This window comes from Cardiocondyla obscurior, linkage group LG14 (genome assembly GCF_019399895.1).
Source record: "Cardiocondyla obscurior isolate alpha-2009 linkage group LG14, Cobs3.1, whole genome shotgun sequence".
NCBI lineage: Eukaryota > Metazoa > Arthropoda > Insecta > Hymenoptera > Formicidae > Cardiocondyla > Cardiocondyla obscurior.
In genome coordinates, this window is record NC_091877.1 from 722,421 (window position 1) to 747,765 (window position 25,345).

The window sequence follows — 25,345 nt, forward strand, 5'->3', positions numbered from 1 at the left end:
TACGCTTATGTTAAAGCGCACTCCTTTATACAATTATATAAAAAGTTATCATACATGTGTGTATATATCAAAGTTACAAGTATCAAAATTCCGTCGTAATAAATCTGTCGATTGAAAAACAAAGTCGAAGTCGTGACATAACGACACTCTCCCTGGCGTTTCATTCGTATTTCTTTCGATTCTTGATTCATCTAAATCTCATATCTCCATTTAATTTTGAGGAGGAAAATACAATACGGAGAAGAGAGAATGTCTTGTCTTTTGTTAATATCTTTCAGTTGTACGTTATAGAAAATTCATGTCTACGCCGTAAATTGACTTTTAGCGGATCGTAAAAACATCCTGTGTGATTAACAGTCTTGAGATAGTTCGAGCAACGGTAACACGACGATTATATTACATTGCACTAATTTAATTAAGAGATATCGACTACAAGGTTTTCATTGTTTTGTCGATGTGTCTTAATGTCGTTTCCGGCACAGCATCCATCAGCGCTTTTCGAAAGCCTTCGCAGCGAGTCAGTCGTCGAAACATTTTTTTCGCATGATTTCTGAAAATTTACACTCACCATTATGATCGTGACAACGTTATCGGTTTCAAGCGCGGATGTGAAATTATACGGATGCATATACATATATTATTTACTTTATAATTAATTAATAGCTAATAAAATAAAAATGACAAGATATTAAAGTTAATTACCTCGCATCTAGATTTCCATCCATCAACAGTTTTGCACCTGCGTTTAGTAACTTATCTCTTACATCACGTGGAAAAATCATAATATGCTCAGCACCAATGCGATCGGTTATGTCTGATAACAATCGTGCAGTCGCCGCGCGAACGATAGCATTTTGATGGCTAGATGAACAATCGCAATCAAAAAATTATATTATGTCGGTGCAAAAGAATGTTTCTCTAATTACAATTTAATACTGCGAATTTACCTTGCTCCCCGAAGTACGATGATACCGACAGTTTTATGAGGCGGAAGATGTTGAACCATCTGATCCAGGGCTGCGTTACTGTCCGCTCGGAGAAATCGATTCGTATCGGCCGTTCTGTTAAGCAGCGGTCCAACTATGTCGTCTAAATCCTACAAGACAAAGATTAACGTTCGTTCAGTAATATAAAATATGAAACGAATTTTTTAAATATAATGCGACGATCCTTACCTGATCAATACCCCGGATTTGGGAGCTGAAAACATCGCTGGCGGCAAGACACGCCGCTCGTGCTACTTGCGAACGAAGATTTTTTATGTGCCGTCCGAGAAGTCTTCCTATTGTTCCGGCCGCGCAGACGTCCAAGCTCTCCGGATGCTGCTTTGAAATCTGAGAGAGAGCTTTTAAACCCTTCATCGTTACTTCCCTAAAAATAAATTCCAAATAAAATTTCGTTCATTGATTCTTTTGACAGCAGATGCCTTATAACACGTCACGCAATCTCGTGACGATACATAGGGAATTGATTTCGCGAAATTAACACGTACCAGTCTTTATTCTCAAGTTGAGTAAAACACTGCTGTACCATCCGTTTAGATTTTTCCGAGAGCTTTTCCGTAGCTCGTTTATTGAAAGGAATTCGATTTCTGCTCGGATTACGCACCGGTACTTTCGAAGGCATTCTTCGGCGCGATTCGACATCTTCTACGGGTTCAGGCTGCGAGAGAAAAACCATTGTTCATTTATTAACGTAAGTTGTTCTAATAAAATTTTTTTCTTGCCATATAAAGTGTACCTCGATCTTCAGTATTCCTGGTTCTGTATTCGTTTCACTCACGCTGTCTTTACTTTGTCTTTCCTCGTTTACGCTGGATTCTTCTTCCGTAGACTGAAATTGTAATTGTATCGAACAATTGTCATTGTATCTAACATTGCAAATCAATTGTATCTTAATATTTTAAAAAGGTGGACTGAGTATAAAAATAAATCATACCTCCTGATTATTAATTTTGTTATGCGGAGTAGCATTTTCGACGTTTCTCGTACTCTCGACAGTTTCGTGAGAATGGGGCCTTGACGCGATGATAATTGCTGGTAAATCTCCGGTCATGCTGTCTATAGGAGGATGGCCAACAATTTCCAATGCTCGAATGGAAGCATCTTCATTAGATATTACGGAAGCTACTAATTTCTCTTCGCTGAAATCTCTGGAATCCTCGGCCTAATATTTGCAGAATTGTTTAATAGAAAATTTCATCGAGTAAATATATATTATTAAAAAGAAAAATAAATTAATACAATTTAAAATGCGCGACAAAAAAAAATTGCGTGTATTATTTGCAGTTACTAAGAATATGCAATAGAAACGCGGTATTTCGTGCTCGTAATTTTTTTTATGACTTATCTACTGACCAAATTGCGTGAACCGCATCGAGAATTCCGCTTGGTCGGTGAGCTGGAGATCGGTGAGTGATGAACACTGTGATTAGGTGACAGGTATAGCGATTCTGATCTTTTGGGACTGAGTGCAGTTGACTGTAACGATTCTTTTAATGTCGCTGTGTCTTCATAGGACAGAATGCGCTCGTTCGATAATGCGGATACGATGGACCTTCTTCGCGCGCTCGATCTGTTATTCTCTGTCTGCTCGGCAATACCGGAGCTGCTCTCCGTGCTTCTATTGCAATTCTCGTCGTTCGCGTCGATTAGCTCGTTGTGATTTGAGTGTCTCGAAATCGATCCGACTCGACTCGTTAATTTCATGTCATCCTCGCTGCTCCATTCTTTTGATGCGTCAGTCACAGTCAGGACGGTCGCCTTTTCGATCGGATATTCCACTTTGTTGCTATCCAGCGGCGTCTAAAATTATTCGAAAAAGTTATTAGTTATAAAGTTTCATATTTAAAAAAAAAAATATTCAAAAAATAAAAGTGCAGTAAAAAAATTAATTAAATATCGAGCTAAATTACTTCTCAGCTAATTTCCAACAGACTCTATTTCGATTTTAATCTGACAATTTAATTACCGTATTATTTAATGTTGGGAAATAAAATGTTGCGTCAAGTGACAGACTCCGCTTAAGTTTTCGCTGAGAATGTAACAAATCCAAATATGCGAAAAAGTTTATTATCGAGTTACTCTTCGTCTGTGTCGGGTCACCCTGTATATGCAAAAATTGCGGATCGCAAGTTGGACTTGTCAGTTGCGCTATCAAAAGCGAAAAGGTAAAAAGAAAAAGGTGATTTCTTACGAAAAAGGAATCGACGCTGTCGTGACTCGCTGTCTGTTGCGTGATAACGTCGAACGCCGGATCGCCGGCGTCCCGGCTTCGCGGGGTCGACGATCCGCTGTTATCATTGCCATTGTAATTACGCAATGTCGCTTCCTGACCTTCCCCTCGTCCTAGCTGATCGTGCCTGGAAACGTCGGACGACGAGCTGCTCGCACTTTTCGGACGTTCGCGTGCACCAATGGAGAAGGAACGTAGAAACTCTGGAAATTTAGAATATTCATAAATATTACAATGCACGTGATAGCCGATTTTCTAAAGATCCAGCATCCGGCTCTTTAAAAAATAAAGCGTTTGATAAATTATTTAAATAAAAATACTGGCTCTCTTAGTTTACCCGCAAGTCTGAGAATATCGCGAGCGTCTCGATGAAAGATCTGATTAAAATATTTTTGCAATTTCAAAAATGAGACGGATTGATTCGACTTTCCACTGTAGCGCGACATTCGATCGTACCTTAGACTTGACCAGCAGAATATTGATTACCGCAATCGGCGCGTTAGCTAGGCCTAACGCTGTCTATATGCATGCGCGACGAGGTGAAGAACCTCTTGTTCCATTTCGCCGTATTCCCAGCCGCGTGTCTCGGTTGCGGGACCGAAACTTTATATGCATTTAATTTATAATTATTCTGTATTTTTTTCCGAATTACGCTGGTATCAGTGATTCCGTCTGAGACGTGCAACGTGTCATATTTATTAACCAAGTATCACGAAGAACAAATATAAAAAAAAAGAGTGTTAATTTGTGGATTATTTGTAATATATAATAATTAAAAATGACGTAGCTTGATTAAATATTTAAATAGACGAAAATTAACAATATCAAACGTTCTGCAAATATCTTGCGGAGGATTCCGTACCTTGGTACCGAGATTCTTCCTTGTTCGAGCTTTGCACGTGGTAGCCCTTTTCTTCGGATGAAAAATGACGTCTGTTCCGCACGTTGTATTCCTCCTCGTTCACCGTCGTCGCCTTATCACTGCAAAAGATTCATAAATAGAAATCGATCCGGAAGTAATTTTATATGCAACTGCATTAATGTTTCATGTAACGACAGAATCGGCGCGCAAAAGGGTATTTTCACGCGAGCTTCAGCTACATATTTGTACATACGTTTCTAAGTTCGAAGTTGAAACACGTCGAAATCGCGCATAAGGCACGCGATAAGTTAAAACAACGTGAACGTCATATAAAATTAACGTGTCCTTCGTACTTATTAAAGAATATTAAATTAACATATTATAAACAGTCTAAAGCTGCCCTTCAAACTACCTGATTTTCTAAACTCAATAAGCTTCTGTTAAAGCGTTTCCTAGTTCAGTGGACTTAAATATAAAACATTATACGTAACATTTTCCACTACTTGAGCTCATTATTCCTAGCTTCTTCTCGATCGATATCGCATCTATCTTTCTTTTATAAAAAATCGAGTATTACACCTATCGGTAACGTTATAGATATTAATTTACAGTTAATTGCGCATCATTCATCCAACATCTTTCATACATCTGGAATTCGATCCGCGAATGATCAACGTACACCGTGTCGTTGTTTCGGTTCAGCCTAAAGGCGATCACCGGTGTAGTCGCCGTGGTGATGATGGTCGAGATGGACGCGTTGTCATCCACGTCACCGTCGCGGCCGATGCCGACCGATTTCCTGCACCGGAAGACGCACGGGCAGCAAAAGAGGATGGCTTTCGCGATCGTGCGCTCAGCGGACCTGCTCGTCGGCCGTACCTCGTTGACGATCGCACCATTCTCCTCCCTCATCTCAATCGGCCACGCGTAAGACATTAAGATCATCCCGTGCGACAATTCTCGGTCGCGGCCGCGAAGCGCGCTCCTTCGAATTCAATAGATTCGGGATCGGCGATGTCATGGTCCGAGCGACTTGTTGCTGTCCTACTCCACAATCATGCTCGCGAGGTATCCCTCTTTTTAGATAAATACAAATAGGTATCACTTTTTCGTCATAGAAAGTTTTTCTTTTTTTTTTTTTTTACCGTTCACCTGGACTCTACGTCTGATTTTATTGCGTTTATCGGAGGTCTCACCTTGACCTTTTCATCTCTTTTATTTAATATTAAAATATTGTTTAATATTTTAGGCAACGAGCTAATTAATATTATATGGCATGACGAGACACGGGTGCAGAAAAAGGTTGCCCGTCTCGACCTTTTGCAATCGTTAAAATGGTAAAAGGAAATAAGCGCGCTGGGCACCGAAGAATCAATCGATACTAATGACAATTTCAACTATTGGCGAACGCTCCGCCACCGAATCGCTCTCGGTGCGTCCGGGCGTGTGTTGTGTGTGCAAAATCAATCCGTCGGAATGTTCGAACTGCGAAACGCGCGCAGAAACGCGAGAAGATCGAGCCGCAGATTAAGTTATCGATCAGGTGTCCAGAAGACTCGTGCTTCGAAAACATGCGACGCTATGTCCACTCTGCCCGCGAATCCGCTGGTTTTCATCCACCTCGCGTATCGTTTTCTCTGCCCCATCTTTATCCTCTCGACGCAATTTTAACGACACACTTTGCGGCCTGAAAGTCGCATCGGGTCACCACACATTTCCCGCGAATCGGTCGAATACGCAATTATCTTACGACTGTCGCGTAAGACGCGTCGAGCTACCGACGACTCGATCATCATCGCGCTATCATTCGCAGGTGGCGACTTTTCAAGGGCGAATCTTGCGTAAGGCGAGGAACCGCGCGGGATCCACGTGTCGTCAGAATACGCACAACACGCACGTTGCACTGGCTGTCTGACTGAGCCTCCGATTTAAATGACACAGGTCGATGACACTGGCGCGTGAACTGTCAAACGGGTTCGATCGGCTGGTCCCCTTGTGTTCTATCGCAGTGGACCTCAAGCGAGAAACTAGACGGCACGGCGGGTGCAGGCGAGGATCGACGACAAGGGGACATATTTAATTGCAAGAAATATGTGCTCGTAACAATCGACGACGTACGCACGACTGGTGGCATAGCGGAGACGGTGAGCGTCCCGACGCTGACCGTCGCCACCCCCACGTTGCGCCCACCCCGTGTCCGTTCCCTCTCTCGGCCTCTAGCTTCTTTTTAACTGCAGAGAAAAAGACGAGAATTTAAATAAAACTCGATAAAGAATCAGATCAGGCAGATTAAATTTTTTTTCTGAATATATAAAAAAAAAGAACCTCTCCGAGAAATAAAAGATACTCAAACGACTGGAAAAAACAAATGTGGAATAAATATAAAAATTAAGACATAACGCAGCCAAACACAAATTTGAATATTGAAGATTTAGGTTGATAAAATATTCTAAGATTGTTAGTCCCGAATCTTTTCATCTATCGAGGATATTTTCTACCATTAACGTTTCTAAGAAGACTCGGATACCACACTCTCCAAGTCCTTTCACGAGACCCGCAAACCAGACTGACCATAACTCACCCTTCTCCCTTTACGAAGTCACGAAAGAAGGGTTGCCGGAGTCATGCGAGGTGAAACGCGGTTAAAGGAGGTTGTGTCAGATGCCAACCGCACTTATCGGTTGCCCCCTCAGCGGCCTTGGAGTCTACCTTAAGTTCTTAATAATTCCAAAGAGATCACGATGTTATTAAAATTACATTTTAAATACCACTGATATGCAAACTATTATTCGGGCGAAACTGTTACTCACTCATAATTAATTCCCAGTAGAAATTGATTCTAATTGCTGACACGTGAAATTTCCGATTCTCTCATCGGTTTAGTCATGCAAATTATTTCGTGAAAGATCGATGTTTCAAAGAAATCAACGCGGTGAGTCGAGAGGCTACCTCAAAAACTTGCTTTTCTGCTTTCGTAGAGACAAACCTTCCTTCAGTTTTTTTTTCTTTTTGCAATGAGAATGCAAGTTGCGACAATAAGAATATTATTAAAAAAGCTGATTTTTCGTGATGTATAAAGCGTTTTTGCTATTACAACGAATACTACGGGATATTAAATAGTGATCAGTGGCTGTTGCTGGCTCAGACGTGAAATATCTAGCGAGGAGGAACGAACGATAGTGCGACAAAGCGTTTCAATAATCTACAATGATCCCGCATGTTATAACATGCCACGTATGTACGCAGCACCCGCGTTGTTAACGCCCGTTGCACGCTCCCCCGATCGTTGCATATTTTGAGTCACACAAGCTCTGCACAAAAGACGAGGCATTTTCCTATCGTGCGGCACGCGCGCTTCTTTCCTCACCTCCTTCTCCTGTTTTACTTTTTTAATTTTATCGATCCGGCTTGAACCAGTTTGAGAGGTCGGGAATTACCTTTTTCGTAAATCTCACGAGCGCGCGTTAAATGTAGACCGCAATCCTCGTGATTTCGATAGAATAACGAAATGGAAAAATTGCGCGCTTATACATATAAATTTGGTCTCCATCAGAGTTGTATCGGCTGTAAAAATCGGCACGCAAGCCAACTTTTAGCAACTTGAAATTTGTCCTTTTATCGGCAATTTGGATCTCACTACATAAACTAAGTTAAGAGTAATATGTGTCAAGCGGGAGGATCAAGATTATGCGAAATACGAGGTCGCGCACCTTACGCGCTATTAAGATCGTCATTAAAATCATTGCGGCCTAAATTATTATCGCAAACGTGGTATTTTTTAAGCTAACAGACTTCGATCGTTTTATTGCTTGTACCGCGCGATTCATTACAGATTTAGATATCTGTTCATTTAATTGGAAATTAAAGCACAAGCTCGTTGCCGATGTTTAGTGGGCGACGTTTACGCATATCATTTTACGTGATCGATACGTGCTGGCATCTGGCTCGCCAGTTATTTTAAGACCGAATCGATCTTGTCTGGGATTGCTGGAGCGTTTAAGAAAGAAAAAACGAATAAATAAAAAGAAAAAAAAGTAGTTACGGGCGGGGAAAATTCGGCCAACAATCGCGTGTCGACACGACTTATTTCGAACATTCAACTTCATGGAGCGAGGACTTACATGTCGTACATCGACGCGGCGTGAAATCTGTTGGAAGCCAGCTTCACAACCTGCCGCGATCGGCGCAGCTGAGACGGGGATAATGATCGCAACCTCCTGCGATAAGAATTAGCGAAGCCTTCTGAAAAAGGACGTCCGTTCTCCTGCAGATTCGGCGAGATTAAATCAGTCTCAGTCCTTGGCCGCGCTGCAGTCGTATCCTTCGCCTTACGATCCTTGGGCTACGATAATTTACATAAATCAATATCCAGAAACACTCAGTCTTTAGTACGCCGTATTCAAAGCCAAGTTTGGAATAAGTAGATTTGAATCTTAAAATTAAGATTCTTGTTTAAAATTTTGCCCGGTTTATTTTAATAATTATAAATTAAAAAATGACAACAAAATTATTTACTTACCCAGTACATCGCATTGTCCGTAGATATTTGCAGATCCATATTTTGAGAATCGTGATACATACGAGTTGACGGATTTGGAGCGGTTCGTAGTGGCCGATATGTATTTCTGTCTGTGAACTTCCTTTGACGCTCATGCGTCGAGGTGTATCTATACAGTTTAATTAGAATTATAATATTACAGGAAATTACAGAATGCACAGGCGTTATTTACTCCGAGGGATGAACAGATTCTTGTGTTAGTACAAGAATTGTATTTGATAAACTCACGCTTCGACAAGTGTTTGCTGCTGCATATTTCTGGATGACGAACGCCGACGTCCCTCTGCACAATCCGTGTCTTCGTTCTCGTTCGTAAATTTATTGGTATCCACGAATCTGTCGTGCAAACTATCATCCGAAATCAATGCTTCCCTGCTTCCTGTGATGTCCTGCAAAGCAATAAACACAATTTGCATTTGTAATATGCATATTGTTAAAAATAAACATAATTATCTTCTAAAATTTTCATTAAAATTTTTTAAAGAAAAATAATTATTAATATTTAGCTTACACTGTATTCTCTATTTGTTATTCCTGAAGTTTTTGTGTAACAGGATGATCGATGAGAATGCGAATCAAATGTCTGATTTAAAGTCTGATTTTCTTCTTGTTGAAAACGTTTCCGCCGTTGATATATAGCCGCATACGATCTGATGTATATTAATGCAGCATATTAAGTTAATATATCGAATTAAGACGTTTTATTATTTTTTTATTATAAAATGCTAAGAATGCTTACCCGACATTCTCATGTCTCAGATTTATTCGATTTCTATTGTTATCTAACAGGTCCGTAGTTTGCTTGCGTAAAGTATTTGAATTGATACGTTCTAAGTTGACAGACTTTTCACGATTTTGCGATGTTATTTTGGGACGTTCACGTGCTGGCAGTAATACTGGGATTCGAGATTCTCCTCTAAGAACAGCGTTTTCCTATAAATGTATACATAGATTAATTTACATACTTCTGTATTTAATATTTAAATATATGTATATGTTAATTATTTGCAATATTTTATCATATAATTTTAACATAAATTAACCATAAGTAATAAAAAATATTTTGATATTCTTACTTAGAAAATTCTTACCTTTTCTTTAGAGACTTCATTAATGTCTTTGCAATTTTGTGCTCTCTGGTCAAAATTATCAGAGACTTCTTTATGACTTTTAACATCCGTTCCGACAAAATCGTGCTTTGGCGGAGTGTAAAATGATCGCAATTGCTCTTCAAATCTTAAATTTGCATTTGAAGGCACTCCTAAAAAATTTAAATTATTTTGTAAAATTTTTTTAAAGTTAATAAAAAAAAAGTGTATTAAAATACATTACCCGCATTTACGTTTCGGCTGTTCAGTCCTTTTATCTCGCTTTCATTGCCGGTCTGTAATAGATAAAAAAGATACCCGCTTAAATACGACATTAAGCTTGCATAAATCGTACGATACTCGAACCTGCAATGTCTCTAACAAACACGTGATTTTTAAGCGCAACATAATCTAATACGAAATATTAAGGCACAAAGTACTCATGCGTAAAAGATCAAAAATGAAAAATTGGAATAACCTATCATCTTAAAAATATTGCGTTTCATGCTGCGAGACACTATCGACTTTGATTTAAAAAAAACAAACGAGTTCTACGTGTCGTTGACATGCCGTCAAAATATTAAATTTTTGAAGATCCGTAGTAAATTTTTTTTATGTTACATCGACGAGCTTGTAAAACTTAACGATCTTAAATATTCCTCGGCGATATTAACCAAGACGCAAATGCAAATTGCGAAAATATGATGTTATTGAATCACGCAGAGACTTAGTGCCTTTCGTGTTTGAAGCTCTTTATTCATAATTCACACTTGAGGAACACTTACGAACGCTCGCAGTGATATGCAAAATAAAACTTGAATTCCATTATTCTGTTGCTACTTCCTACTTTGTTGTACACTTGATATTTTGATATTTGCAATGCAAAGATCATACAGTACTTGACGAGTAACGATACAAAGCACATTTAATAAAAAAAAAAATTTTACGCGTGGCGTAAAATTACCGCGATACAAAAATTTATTTATATAGGAATTTGAAAAGATAAAAGAAAGAAAAAATTGTAGAAGTGAAGGGAAACAAATAAATATATATGTAACAGAAGAAAATGCAACATATAAAATACTACTTACGCTAATTTGCATTGCTAATATTTGCCATGCCGTTGGTTTCTCGGTCTTGGTTTGCAGTCCGACACCTAGTGCGACAAGATTGGGTTTTTCTATCCATGGATTTTCGCAGTTGTTTAAATTTTCATTTCTGAAATGATAATACAATATTGTAGACAAGTGTGGCCGAGATTTATCAAATAACCGCATAACGATTCTTTAAATTTTTATTACCTAGACGCTCTTCCCTGTGCTGATCTAGATGTGGCAATGATCTGTCCTCTGGTACGACCGGTACCCGGCGAAACTGAACCGCTTCCCGCTATGATCCAATCGATATCGGGGCCTATAATAGTAATTTAATTTATTCTTTACAATAATGTAAAAAATTCTAATCGATTTTTTCACATTACAAAATGTTAAATAATAAATAATATTAAAGCAAAGTTTCCATTTATACTAACGCGACTTTCGTACAATAAAGTATCTTCGTTAGAATACCGTCTCGTACGATTGTATTTTATCGTGAAATTTTATCTGTGTAAATGCATTAATTATGCTTTGCTCATTTATTCCCGCAGTTATTATTACCAGTAGCTGTCTGAACAGTCGACGAAATTTGCAAACCGTATACCACGAGACCATCGGCTGACACTAAGGGTAGCAATTTTCTAGCCAACCGCGCTCTGATGGCAGCCACCATCGCTTCGGAGTCGGTGTTTCCCTCGGCTGCTCGTTTTCCCGCTTCGATAACATCCTATAAATAAATTAAACGTTTATTTCGCTATCGAAGCTCCAGAATAAATTAAATGCAATTAAAACAATTTTACCTCGGAGTCGTAGATTTGGCCTAAAACAGCCAAAGTGTCGAGCGCAGCCTGACGTACTCTACGCCGCCGATCCGCAATCATCGGTGCCACTCGATTGACCACAGTTTCCAGCTTAAACTCTGTGCTAGGAAATGTTACCAGCGAGAAGATCAATAGTTGCAGCGCATTTTCTCTCGTCTGTAAAAAAAAAAAAAAATTTTTAACGTCTAATGTTTCTTTAGACAATGCTCTCGTATAATAAATATATATTAATCACGAAATAGCCACGAATGATCGCATTTTAATTACCTTCGCATTTCTGGCACTCAGACAATGAGGTTGCAACAATTGTTCCAAGACAAGACTGGGTTTGAGCCGTAGCATTGTAATCCGAGTAAGCTGGGCTGCAGTTGGACCACCCTGTCTAGCGAGACCCCAAGCGAGTTGTGGCAATTTCTTCTTTAGAGCATCCTCCGAGACACCGGCAACTACCACCTGTAATATATATCAGATTCTAAAAACGTATCTATGCAAACGTTTAAAAAAAAGTTCTGAAAAAGTTGAATAACATAAACGCTGTACATACTATACACGCGTCATGAACCTTTGATATTACGAAACAAAAGTTACGGAATAACTTACAGAATTACTTTCTTTCCGCTAATAGTATCTTCTATGCAATTCTAGTGTAGTAGATACACATGTTATAGGTGTCCTTGTTTCAAACTCGTAACTCAAGTTTAAAGTGCTTTAAGCTTCTATAGGAATCTAGGAAATGCGGATATATTGATAAACTCCCAGTACCGAGACTTTTAGCCGGCTTAAAGAACGTAACAAGTCTCGGAAACTGAGAGAATTTTGAGCTTCGTTTGTTTCGAGACTTTTTGGTCGAGATTACGCGTCGAAGTAAGCAGATACTATTTTCATATAATATACATGTATATGTATAACGCAATAACTAAACTCGCCCAGCCTTATCCGCCGGTGACTGCCACTCGGTAATGAATTAGCCGAGATCTCGAAGTATTTAAGGACGATCTTGAGGTGGCAAGGAGTTACGAGCTCACCTTCGCCACCGCTAACCCGGCGGCGGCCACTCGACAGCTCCTTTCGCCGCCGAGCACCGCATGCAAAAGCGATCCTAATCGCGACTCTATCGCAATCAGTGCCGAGGACGTCCGCAAAGCTGATGCAACCCTTTCCAGACCTCTGACTCGTGCCCGCCAATCGTCCTGGAAAAGTGACAAGATGTCAGACGAAAAATGACAACTATACTGCATATAATAAGATTCATTCTATTCACCCTTACTCTTCTACGTTAAAGATAAGAGGTTCTTTTTTAGCAACGAACTATGAATGTACGTAATACTTAAAAGTTAAACATCTCTTCAACGCCTCTAAATATGTATATGTAACTTAAATATACATTCCGCCATTTATTCCTGCAGCACTAACAAAGTCAAAAAAGAGGACGTGCGATCGTATCGGGTTACTATTTGGATAATTTTTTTTTACCATCGAGTAATACGCAACGACGAGTTTCTTGCTGTCGATCACAGAAGGCGCTGACGTTGGGCGGGAACAGCGTCCCTGACTCCTGACTTTGGCCACCTCTAAACTTGGCAATTGTCTCGCGTGCGCATGCAAATCTCCCAACAATTACACGTGATAAGAATAAGCCGCATTAATCCGTCTGTTCTCAGGATTAACTGGTCAAATACTTAAGTATCCGATTGCCAAAGAGCCATTTTAATTGTACACGTGAGTCATCTCTAAACCATTATATGCATCTGTGCAGGTTAATTCTAAAAACGCGATTTTTTTACCGCTTTGTTTACCCAATAAGAAATTATGGTAAAACGTCCCTTTCCCTTATACAGGAAGTACAATTACGAAGTGAGCAGTGTCGCTGGAAATTCACGAGTCAGCGTTATCGATCGTCGCAGCGGAACTGAACGTAATCCATTCGCATTCCTACGTGCATTTCTATCGAGTTATAACTGCGGAAATCGATATGAACTTGCCGTTAATTCGTCTCTTTTACATACTTCTTGCAGTCGTGATTACGCCTTATATTTTTCGGACGTCCACGCTTCTACGAGGATACGCTTTCAAGCTGCGCAAAACGCAACGTGTGTCAGCGAGGCGTATTTACCCCACGTATATCAGCCTACTTGCGCCACAATGAATCAGAGAGCAGTCTGAAAATTGCACTTACGGGCCACGACGGGTACAATTGCCACCGATTTGCATATACACGGGAATGACGCCTTCCTGGACCTGAACGACGCGGCACGCAACACGTGCCTAATTATTTTCTTGCGGTTTTCCCCTCTCTTATGCGCCCGTCCGCGGCATAACGATCCACGAGGTAGATCTCACGTCGTTTTTCACCTGCGGAATATTCATACGGGCGCCGATATCAGCCGGCCCCATGCAGCAACTCGTATCGCGCCGCATGGCGCAAACCATATATTCCCGCGTATAAATCTCACTTTATTTTTCATAGGAGGAAAGAGAAACAGAAGGAACGTTATTTATCGTTTTCTTCATAAATCAATTAGCGAGAGGCCGCCGTCCTTAAAGAATGCTTATCTCCCTGGGCACCGGGTGTTAAAAGTCAAGTACGTGTACGAGCGAGAAAGACAAAGAGAAATGGAAATGCGATGTAAGGCACTTATATTTTTATTTCTCGAAAGAAAAATCACGCGCCGCTGTTTAATCGTGCATGAATTTAATTTCAGAGATACTTGAATGACGAGAAGTCCAACTTGATATTTTTACTTAATCGACTACGCGTTAGATTATAAAGCAGCTAGCTGAACAAGGCAGAGCCCACGGGTGACATCGCGGATCAATTATGCAGTGTAATACGACATTGTGAAAAGTCGAGGTACAGGTACATGTTATACAATACATGTTATATACATGTATTTTCTTTTTCGTGGGATTGCAGCAAACGACGTCCCACGGAAATCGATCGTGGCATCGGTATTCATTTTCACATGCCTCTTTTCACAGACACGCGTCGACGAGGTCACACGTGCATTCATAAAAAGGTCTAGTGCAGCGACCTTGATGTTACTAGCTGAATGAACATAAGGTGCACTTGCGACCGTGACAATCGCTTGTAGTTACGAATACGACGTTCACTCACAGATTTAACAGCGGTTTATATAATTATTATAATTTAGATCTCATTAGTATATTAATAAAATTGACTTTTGCAGTGATAAATTCGTTCGATTATCAACGGAATTCGAAAATTTGCCCAGCATTGGCTTGAGCTCTCTATCGAAGGGACGCATCGTTCGAACAGCTGAGCTAACGGAATTAGTATGCTACAACGAACTTGGATTTCTTCGGCCGTGACGTTTCCCACTCCGATTTCATACAGGAGTGGACTATTCACCGGACCGATTTACCCGTTCATCAATTTTGTTAAAATTAAATAAACCAAACAAAAATCTTAGTAGACTAAAAATTAAAACACCGCTACGTGTGTACGATTGGCACGTTTTTAACATCTACAATCAACGTTGGAAATGACGAGACATTAGAGAAAACGATGCAGTTCCTTGTGCGAAGTAACGAATTCAGCCGGCCAAATTATTGAAGTCGTAAGAAAAGATAGATCGTAATAGCGCTTTATTACAATCGTTTCGTATGAAACGGATTGGTTGGGGCTAATAGACTTTAGATCCATCACTGTCGAGAAACGGTGCACGAAACCGGTCAGCTTCAGTAGTAGGTAAGGAGAATATTTCTCCTGTGGAGTTTAGAAAATCCCGCCGGTCCTGACAAGTCGCAAACGACACATGATTCTCATCGCTATTCTGTAAGTGACATCTCTGCCGTGTCGACGATCATGTGGCGGCAACGAAAACGCGCAATCTTTCGAGTGCTACAAATCGTCATTGGTATCGGAGTCCTTTCCTTGACACTGAGACTATCTCTCGCCATTCTCGGCAACGAGAGTAGACCTGTTCCTACCAACGACGATCTGAGGAAGTTGATGGTGAGTCACGGTTCGCGAGATTTCAAATCTCAAGGAAATCAAGTATAACTCTGGGTCTTTTGTTTCAGATTGAAGCTGAAGCGGACAACTTACGGCGGTTACTGGTGATCGAAACAGTGTGTAAAAATTATAATTTAGGATTTTACCGAAAGCTCGTAGACAATTCGCCGTTCAAGCACCCGCCCGCGCCACAATACGCCGTATTTTATATGGACAGGTAGATACAAAAAATAAAGAAAAAAAAGAAAAGAAAAATTTTTTTTATAGTTAACGATTGCTGAAGAGTTGAGGTATCCGTAACTGATAATTTATGTGCAGAGTACACAATATATCGTACTGTCCGGTATACAAAGCCGGCAGCACGACCTGGCTTTACAATCTCTGCCTCTTGATGGACGTGTCCGAGGAGACGTTAAATAACGGCAAGGAACAGCTATCGACTATTGCGAGGAGAGTGATACCGGAACTCGAGTATCCCGAAGCCGATCGCGCTTTAGACACGAGTAAAAAATTGCTAATTGTGCGGCATCCATTCGAAAGATTGCTGAGCGCTTATCGCGACAAACTGGAGAATTCCGTCGCTGGACGGGAACATGGAACGCTTCATTTTTATCGCAAGTATGGAGCCAAGATCGTGCGGAAATATCGCAGTAAGTCACGGGAGGAAAAGAAAATGCGCAAATAAAAATCTCTTATTGTCGTAAAGACGATAAATTCGTTAAGAAAACATTTAAATTAAGAGAGCGCAGCAAAGTTTTAATTTTGTGAAAAAACTAAAGAACGGTAAACTTTCAGAGAAAAATTTCACGAAGCCACGACCGGATCAAATAATTCAACGTAAGGGTGTACCGCCACCGATCGGAGTGGAACCAACATTTCGAGAGTTCGTCTCTTACATGATCGAGACTGATCTAGGTAGTTACGGCGACGATCACTGGATGCCATATTATCTTTTCTGCACACCGTGCCTCGTCAAGTACGACATTATTGCAAAGGTATTAAAAATTACATTTGAAATTTCTAATTATCGCGATCTCTTGACGTTTTACAATAAATATTTATCTTAAAAATGTTAAATCTGTATTGAAATTTCTGTTAAAATATTACATTGATAATTACTTCAAAGATTCTGGAATATCAATTAATTTTGCAGGTAGAATCGCTATGGCGAGATCAAGTGTATGCAATAAATAAGTTGGGATTGCAGAATAAAATCAAGCCCAGGTGGAGGCATAGCAACGGTTATCCTAACGCCTCCAAAATATATTTTAGTCAGTTAAATCGAGCGATGGTGCAGAGATTGTACGAGAAATTGAGACTGGACTTTGAGTTATTCGATTACTCGCCAGATGTTTACTACAAATATGCTACTTCTGTCGATTAATTAAAACCGATCGAGCGTAATGATCTTGTCACAACTGCAGCTTGTCAAGCGTAATTTTGTAATATATTCATCATGACTCGAATTAACGTAAGTTACCGATAGCGCGAAGAGCGGGTACTCCGTTCGTGCAATTAAAAAGAAAAAAAGAAGAGAAAAATACGTAAAGCCTGTACGCGTGCTCACGTAATCCTGGTAATTGATGGAGCTTAAATCACGTTACGTCACGCGACGAACTTTTGTCGGCGACGAAAATCGATCGACCTACTTCTCACCATACTTAATGTATCGGACCGGCAGTTTGTCCTAAAGTCAAGGGTCCTCGAATAAACGCGTTAATCGCCGAGTATCGCGACAGCTTGAAGCAGGGCATTACCCTACCAGTACACGGCAGAAATGATGCCGAATGAGTCTCACGCGACTTTTCACGGAATCACATCCTATAAATTTCTTTAAAGAACATTCACATTTTTTTCTCGACTGTAATACATTAAAATCTATGACCTAGTTAAAATTGGCTTGAGTCATAGCGTCGAATATTAATACTTTTATAATTCGAATTAATGTACGGATAATTGCTAAATATTAATATCACATTAAATTCGGCGTAATATAAAAAATTTATCGGCTTTTAAATTAATATTAATTTTTTTGTTAATTATTCGTTTGTGTAAGAGATTCATATTTATCAACTAACGTATTAAAAAAGAAGCGTGCGTAAAATATTTGACGCAACGATTTAACTCTATAAATATACAATCTCTTACCTTGTTGTGCAGGTCGTCCAATACCTCCTGGCCAACCAACCCCAATTCCTCCCAGCTGGGTTCCTGCGGTTTACCTTCGCCCTCGCTGCTGCTACAAGTCACACTTCCGTTTCCCTCCGACGCGTTTTCCTCCTTTCTGTCATGCTGATTGCGCCACTTTTTTCGCCCATTGATGTCACCATCTCTAACTAAATCTTTGCCACATTTCACGACAGTCGTGGCACGATCGTCCGGTACCATGCCAAAGGTACGTACGTCCCGTTCGTCGTCATCGTCATCATCGACGAAATCACCGCCGATTAGACGATCTATTCGCTCATTGCACTCGTTAACCGGCGATCCGAATGGAAAACTGATAGATCTTCGAGAGAAGTTATTCTGATCGTCCAAATGTCCCTTCTCTATCTCGATACCTTCGTCTTTATTCTCTCGAAACTTTTTTTTTTGTTCTGGACACGATGACTTTATCGTTGCGTAATTTTTTTCTTGCTTTGATGAGACTTGACGAACATCGGTTTTCTTCGAGTCAATCACGTCCACGTCTTTCTCTGTAACTTGTTCATCCTTCGAAAGTGTGTTTTTCAAAGTTTCTGTTGCTACAACTTGAATTGATTTGGACACATTATCTTGGACTTTTGATAATTTCTGCTCATTATTTCCTAACGATGAACTTTCTTCTTTATTCGATATTTCGTCAACTTCTTGCGAGCTATTTATTACGCGTGGAATTTTATTTTCTAAAATCGCTTCTTCGTTTCTTCGAGCTTTTTTTGCATTTTTAGTTTCATCTGCTGTCGAACTGATAATAATAAGAGGGCTACTTGTTCTTGTGAGGATGCTCTTTTTAGGACTCAGCTGCGCGTTGTGCGTGTACTCCCTCTTAGGACTGCTGGACGCTGATCTAGAGGCTCTTGTCGATTTTCGCTTCTCTGCGTGAGGACTGCAGGGCTGCGACGACGGTCGTCTTCTCGTCATTTCCGGCATTTTAGTAGCCGGCGATACCGGAAGCGGTATCCTCGTCTTTGGTGTTGTCTCTATCGACTCCGTCTCGTCGCTGTCGGGTGTCCTTAACTTGACGATCTCGCCGCCGAAGTGGACACGTCTGGATGTCTTACGTTTATCGGCAGACAACGGATCTTCGATCATGTCGCTCCTCGCGTATTTACCAATTTCGTTTCTCTGTCTCTCGTTATCCTCGCTGTCATTTTCATCCTTTTCTTCCAAGATTGTCATCGTGATGGCAGTTTTCTCATTAAACTTGATCTCGGTTTCCAGAACAACTCTCCCCGGTGGTATGGTGCCTCCGGCGTTCGGCATTTCGTCCTCTTCCTCGACAATACCGGATGTATCACTATCACTGTCCCAAATCTTATCAAAGGCGCGTTCCTTCTTTTCGGCTTTCATAATATCCTGCGAGTAATTTTTCTCTTGCTTTTTTTTGCTCGGTCTAATGTTATAAATTTTGTTGAGAACGTCAATGTTCTGTTTAAATTTGTCATCGTAATCTGCCAGATAGCTATCAAATTCTTCTTCGCCGACTGCATCACGGATCTTCATGAGAGACTTGAGAACGGCTTCCTGATGTGGCACTTGGACTAATCGTGAAGCAAAAGCAATGGTAGCTTCCTTGAGAATTTGCTTCGTCGGAGGAGGGCTGTTGGAAGATGGAAAGAGCAGTAGAGGTGCGCTTAGAATCACTCCCGTCGTCACATTTGTCTGAAACGGATTATGAGCGTCTGGACGATTTAATCCGTCGTGAAGAATCTGAAATAAAAAATAGCGTTTTTTTCTTTACAACTTTACTTGTATAAAAAATATAATACGTATAGAAATTTTCGAAAAACTTGCGGTATAAAAAAAAATTATTATAATATTAAGAAAACGTCGTCATATTTTTCTACTATTAATAAAAAAAAAAAAATGTTAATGCATTGCGAACATATTTACGTTTTTGAGCATATTCTCTCGATTGGAACTATGAACCAAGTAAACCCGTAGCGTGTCCAGAGCGCCCTTACGAACTGCTGGTGCTGGGTGTCCCAAATTATTGATCAATTCCGGTACCACTGGTTGCATGATCTTGTCAACGACATCGACGTTCAACGTTGGCAGAACGTCTATCAGTACTCTCAGCGCGTGTTGGCGCACCTCCCATTCCGGATCTCGAAGTCTCTCAGAGATTTCGACGAAGGTGGCTTGCGTGTCGACCTCGCTCGGAAATCTGCGCGTACGTATCTACCCGGAGAGACAATTGATTCATTAAACTCAATCATATTTGCATTCAGAAAGGAAAAAAACGTGTAAAATAACGTAAGATAAAAGTGAGATTTTCTTATCTCGAACGTGTCGCTTACCACATGCTCCCAAAGAGGTGTCAGCTGGATGGTTTGCCCGAACGGCGGAGCGGACGTCATTCTACGCCGTGGCTGGTGACGATGACGGCCACCTCGTCGCGCGGACGAGCCGTTGCCCTCCGCGTCATAGCTCGACGGCGGTCGTGCAACGGGAAGCGGATCTTCTTGGGGCTGCAGCGGCCCCGCGTCTGTCGAGCCTGTCATAGATGACGACAAGCAGCCGGACATATCCCCCTACGTCTCGTCCTTCAGGAACCACCGACTGTCCGTCGTCATCTCCCGCGAATCCGGTATCTCACCCTTCATCGATGGATCCAGTGGCATATACAGAATATATCCAGCAAGTACACGTGTACGCGATCCGCTACGCTAAAATAAAATTGCATAAAATTGATATACTCTCGCTTTTACCTTTGAACTTTCACATTCGCGCCCCTCATCTATATATCTTCCTGCGCAAATTTACGTGTCGCGGAAAAAAAAAAAAAAAAGAAGAAAAACGTTTCCAGCAAAAAGGTCTTCAAATAATTAAGGAGTAAAAAAGAAACTGATAGCGGCGTAACGATGATAATGGTATCGAGGAAAAAGGTATAGATCGATCTTGATTACAAAGTTGACTAACTAGAATTGTAAAGACCGGATATGCTGACATAAGAGTACGCCAACTTAACGATCGACACGTAATGCTGAGGTTTTTATTGTTCAAAAATTGCAGCGATTCTGCTGCTGAAATAATTAAAAAACTGACGCAAAAATGCAAAATGTCTAATCCTAACCTAATCAAAGCGTACGATTTACTCCCTCAATTATCGCACCCGCGAGTATATTATATCGTGACGTCAGAGGAAGCCTTACCGATTCACTCGCTTTAATATATTTCTATTAAATTATTACTCGAACGGGTGAAGCTCAAATCCTTCTAGACGTCGGTCAAACCACCGCGGCAGCTCGCTACTTTTACGACTCCCTCCGGAATCGACAGTGAATGACTGACACTTGATTTACTTCCGGCTTCCGGAGTGTACAAAACGTCATATGTACCTTTCAAAGTACCGCGCGCGATTGACGTTGCAAAGATAGCCGTCTCTGTCAAAGATGCAACGCGAATGAGTGAGCGGTCAAGACAAATTGACAAACTGCATACTTATTCCGCGTGTGTAACTGTCTCGTACGTGAATTACAAAAAAAAAAATCAGCAATAATACATCAAGTCGCGCGCAACGCTTTCCGCTTTCTCGTCTCGTATTATACGTACATTTATTATATTAAAAATACGTACACTTGTTATATTAAAAATATATACTTATTATACTCTCGTGAATGTACAATGTTACGTATACAGCCGGAATATGCGAGTACTTAGCGCGAAAATAACACGTACCCATTTGATTTCTCGGCGTCGTCGATCCCGATCGCTAAGAAGGCGACGATTATTAACGTTAAACACTGCGTCGACGTCTCGATCGCCGGCGATTTTTAAGAAAAGCCGCAAAAGCTTTGCGAGAGGGAAGTCGCCCGGTTTTATCATTAAATCTCTCACGACATGAAACCCCGTGGAAAAAAAGTAGCACACACGAAAGGCGATTGCATAATATGGGGGGAGAGAAATGTGCGTACTCTTTTATATTTCCTCGTGACATGCATGACAGTAACAAAATACTTCAATAACGAACAATCGACGATAGCGTGGCGTTGCTGATATTAAATTATAATATTACCGTATGCGAACGGTGGTTTTCGAAAAATTCACGAAAAATTTCGAGGAGCTTTAAAGCGAAAGAAACTTTTATCTTACTAACCCGCGATTGAACGAATGAAAAAAAAAAATATTACTGGTAAAAGAAACGAAGTAAAATAAGCTGCGAACGCTTGAAGGTGCAGTTGTAAAGATATTTCGTTGCTGCAATTGTTTAATTATTATTGTAATTAATTGGCGGTAGAGCTTACTTTACGTGAAGCGCTGATGAAAAGCACGGGCACTCTCGACCGCAGCCGGCATGTGACTGTCGTTACCGCGTTCTTCGTCGGGGAAAGAACTGCTTCGCAGTTAATATCGACCACCCCCGACTCCCACCCTGACGAGAATCGGCTTACTTCACAGCGAGCCGTAACGCAGCGAGTACCTCGACGCGCGGGTTTGCCAGGTAAAATAAATCATCGTCAAAGTATCTTCTGCGTCGGAAGATAAAAAATGCATAATTTCGTTCCACGATGTGCGAAATAATATTTTAACGGCGGGTTAATCGTTATCAGCTGCGCCGATCGATGGAAAGCTATATACGCAATCTCTCGGCGCTGCGATACTTTAGGTATCGTGACGCATAGCGTTATTTTGGAAATTACGTTTGAAGGTAACGTTTACAGCGCGATCTTATCTCCGTTTGCGAACAAAGTGCGCCCTTTTACCTCGGCATATTTAGTGCCCGAAGCTTGAACGAGCTATATCCGTTTGTCTAATATTTGCAGCGCGTCAGACTTGTTTCATTGAGCCCGATTAATTATTTCCATTACGTTCTGTTTCAGTATCGCTCTTTCGAAATCGAGTACGGATCCTTGCTGGTGATTCTCCTTCTTGTCGAGTTGAATATTCCGAACGGAGACTGACGCATTTGCATTATAAAGCGTGATTAACTGAAAAAAAAAAATATTAATCTTGTTTTTGCACGAAAGGAAAGAAGGATTGTGTGTTCGCAACGATTGAAAATAACGAATATATGCCAATGAATGCGCGGGGCAGCACGCGATATTCATGAAATTGAACACGGACAATTTTGAAATTCCATCACGGGGAATTCACAACGACTACACGTTTCCGGGCGCGATTAAAGGAGAGACTCTGAATGGACTAAGTTTCAACGATTAATGCAAAAACAGAACGGCTGATCGATTTCGTTTGTAATGCCCGGTGTTCGTATCGCGAGTCTTATCGAGCTCATTTGCTGTTAGCGGTACACCCGCATTCACGACTATCGCGATTCCGTCTACCAATTTTACCGTTTTCTCGAAAAAAAAAAGCTAAGTCTTACGCGATTACAACATGCATATCTTTCTTACAAATCCGATCACTGCATTTAATTACATTTGTCGAGTCTAATTATCGAACAGCGCATTCAGAAAAAAATACAATTAAGGAATACACGCACACGCACACATATTTTAAGATATAAGAAATGTAACAATTTTTTACTGGATTTCCCATTTAAATATTTGCATAAATGTACAAAATTCATGTTCGAAATAGAACATTCGCAATATATAAAATAAATAAAATACTTGGAAAACTCACATTTTCATGCAATGGGAAGCTTAGCTAGCGCATTTGCGTATTGAAATTCTACGCTGTTATTATAGTCACACATGTCCAAGGCAATATCGCAGCTTTCACGAACAACTATTTTCTTATCATTAAGGTATCTATCTAGTATGCTGTAACACTCGGGAGTGGCGATGGAACCCAAAGCTTCCGCGCATTCGTGCCTAACCATCTCGTTTTCATCTGTATCTTCCAATGATGCTTTTAATGCTGGTATAGATATCTCATCTTGAATCTGTCCTAACACAAATGCTATTTCATGCCTAAATAAGGCACTACCAGCTTTCAAACCTTTAAATAAAAATAAAAAATTAAAATTCAGCTAGTACTAGATATTATATTTATAAACTAATATAATTACCTTCAGTAAGAGCAAGAATGCTCTCTTTAGTCCTTAGATTTCTCAGTGAGAACATTGCTCTATATCTCTCAAACAATGATTTGCTTTCATTCAGTAAAATATCTCTTAAAACATTCACATCTGTTGTTTCTGCTGGTGGAGCAGGATCAACAGTAGAGTATGAATTTTGTTGTAAATCTTTTGTATTGTTAGATTTCAACCATTTCAACCTGTTCAAGGCTAATTCACAAGTCTCTGCTACTTCAGGTACAGGATCTTTACTATAATCTTCCAACAATGGTATTACTCTGGAATCCCCAATAGCACCCAGTGCTTCTCCTGGAAAAAAAATCAGTTTTAAAATTTTTTTAACAGATTAGTAAGGATTAGATAAAAATTATATATGCCAAACACCTACCAGCTTCATGCCGTACCATTGGCTCCTGTAACACATCTTCCAGAACACTTTTTAATATATTAATAGCTGCAGGATCCTGCATCTGACCTAAGCAATATGCAAGCTCATGCTTTAACAATGCTGATGGATCTTTGAAGCATGTATGAATCTGAGTTATTGCCTCTGTTCCCCCAATATTTTTCAGAGTGAATAAAGCGCGGAATCTTTCTTTCAAAGGTCTGGCAGGATTATTCAGAACTCCGCCGATTTTAATGATATCACTTTCGTTTGCTTGAATCATTTTTGTTTTAATCAAAATTTGCATGAACCTGGACAAACAGAAAGATATCATAAGTACATAATTAAAAATAAAATTTAAGCATGTCATATAAATAGAAATATTAAAAAATTATTTTTTACCAATTTCAGTTAAATTTGTGACGAAATATTTGTCGGTTTAAATAAAATTAATATTTTTTAATAGTTGTCACAAAACGATATTGTTTTGAGCGTTGATAGCTCTTCTCTTCTCAGCCAGTTCCACTCCCGTTGACTAATTCCTATTTTATCAAATTCCTCGTAAAATCCTTATCTTTGTTCGTCATAAATCGGACACGAGAACACAACGTGGTTGACGTCTTGAATTTCCGTACCACAATCGCATCCTGCTGAATTGACATAACCTATTCTTTCTAGTGACTCATTTAATTAAATGATTAGCTCCGAGACGGTTTATGAAAGCAACTAAACCTCGCGGAAAATTTAAAGATATAAGCCTTGGATATCTTGTCACGTCCAGAAGATATTTTTTTTTAAATACAATGTATTGCTCTCCTTAATTTCTCTAAAATAAAATTATCGTTCAAATAAAACTTATCCTGGTCTTAATTAATTTTAACCCCAATAAATTCCTCTTGAACCCATGAAGACTATGATCGTTAACCGCTTCTAGAATAACTTTATATAAAATTACAACGAATTTGCAAACCGGAAGTCTCCCACTCTCGCTCATCAGCAGCCAATCGTCGCCCGTGGTACGCAATGTGAACTTCCCATAAGAACATGAAGACGAGGCATGCTTTTGGCAGCACTGTCCCGCATAACTAACGGCGTCAGGTACGCCGAGTATCAGCGTCGCAGCTCGTATACGTATTTAG

At 40.2% G+C, this 25,345-nt stretch overlaps 3 protein-coding genes across 5 annotated transcripts; 1 reads left to right on the forward strand and 2 right to left on the reverse strand.

The window, feature by feature from the left end:
* LOC139107817 (TOG array regulator of axonemal microtubules protein 1) lies at positions 1-22,175 on the reverse strand. 3 transcript variants are annotated; one of them, XM_070665669.1, is made up of 28 exons: positions 22,086-22,175; positions 20,139-20,507; positions 19,732-20,019; positions 17,785-19,548; positions 12,686-12,850; positions 11,928-12,113; positions 11,640-11,816; positions 11,401-11,566; positions 11,044-11,155; positions 10,834-10,960; positions 9,987-10,038; positions 9,746-9,915; positions 9,394-9,587; positions 9,166-9,304; positions 8,883-9,043; positions 8,616-8,763; positions 8,218-8,438; positions 4,097-4,215; positions 3,196-3,437; positions 2,971-3,105; positions 2,358-2,804; positions 1,939-2,166; positions 1,741-1,833; positions 1,493-1,662; positions 1,176-1,371; positions 948-1,096; positions 703-861; positions 1-550 (listed from the first exon to the last, which is right to left on the reverse strand). In XM_070665669.1, exons 2-28 carry the CDS (start codon positions 20,364-20,366, stop codon positions 430-432), a joined length of 6,357 nt encoding a protein of 2,118 aa, XP_070521770.1. In that variant the 5' UTR covers positions 20,367-20,507; positions 22,086-22,175; the 3' UTR covers positions 1-429. The 3 variants fall into 3 exon arrangements, with proteins under 3 accessions (XP_070521770.1, XP_070521769.1, XP_070521771.1); XM_070665668.1 differs by lacking the exon at positions 22,086-22,175 and adding an exon at positions 20,994-21,281; XM_070665670.1 differs by lacking the exons at positions 2,971-3,105; positions 22,086-22,175 and adding an exon at positions 20,994-21,281.
* On the forward strand, positions 13,214-17,742 carry LOC139107831 (carbohydrate sulfotransferase 11). Its single transcript, XM_070665692.1, has 7 exons — positions 13,214-13,989; positions 14,128-14,286; positions 14,363-15,636; positions 15,705-15,853; positions 15,955-16,286; positions 16,432-16,631; positions 16,790-17,742. The coding sequence occupies exons 3-7, from the start codon at positions 15,487-15,489 to the stop codon at positions 17,018-17,020; spliced, it is 1,062 nt and encodes a 353-aa protein (XP_070521793.1). The 5' UTR covers positions 13,214-13,989; positions 14,128-14,286; positions 14,363-15,486; the 3' UTR covers positions 17,021-17,742.
* On the reverse strand, positions 21,370-25,231 carry Nero (deoxyhypusine hydroxylase nero). Its single transcript, XM_070665696.1, has 5 exons — positions 24,609-25,231; positions 24,210-24,517; positions 23,813-24,130; positions 23,425-23,742; positions 21,370-22,769 (listed from the first exon to the last, which is right to left on the reverse strand). The coding sequence occupies exons 2-4, from the start codon at positions 24,511-24,513 to the stop codon at positions 23,429-23,431; spliced, it is 936 nt and encodes a 311-aa protein (XP_070521797.1). The 5' UTR covers positions 24,514-24,517; positions 24,609-25,231; the 3' UTR covers positions 21,370-22,769; positions 23,425-23,428.
* Between the last annotated feature and the right edge of the window lie 114 nt (positions 25,232-25,345).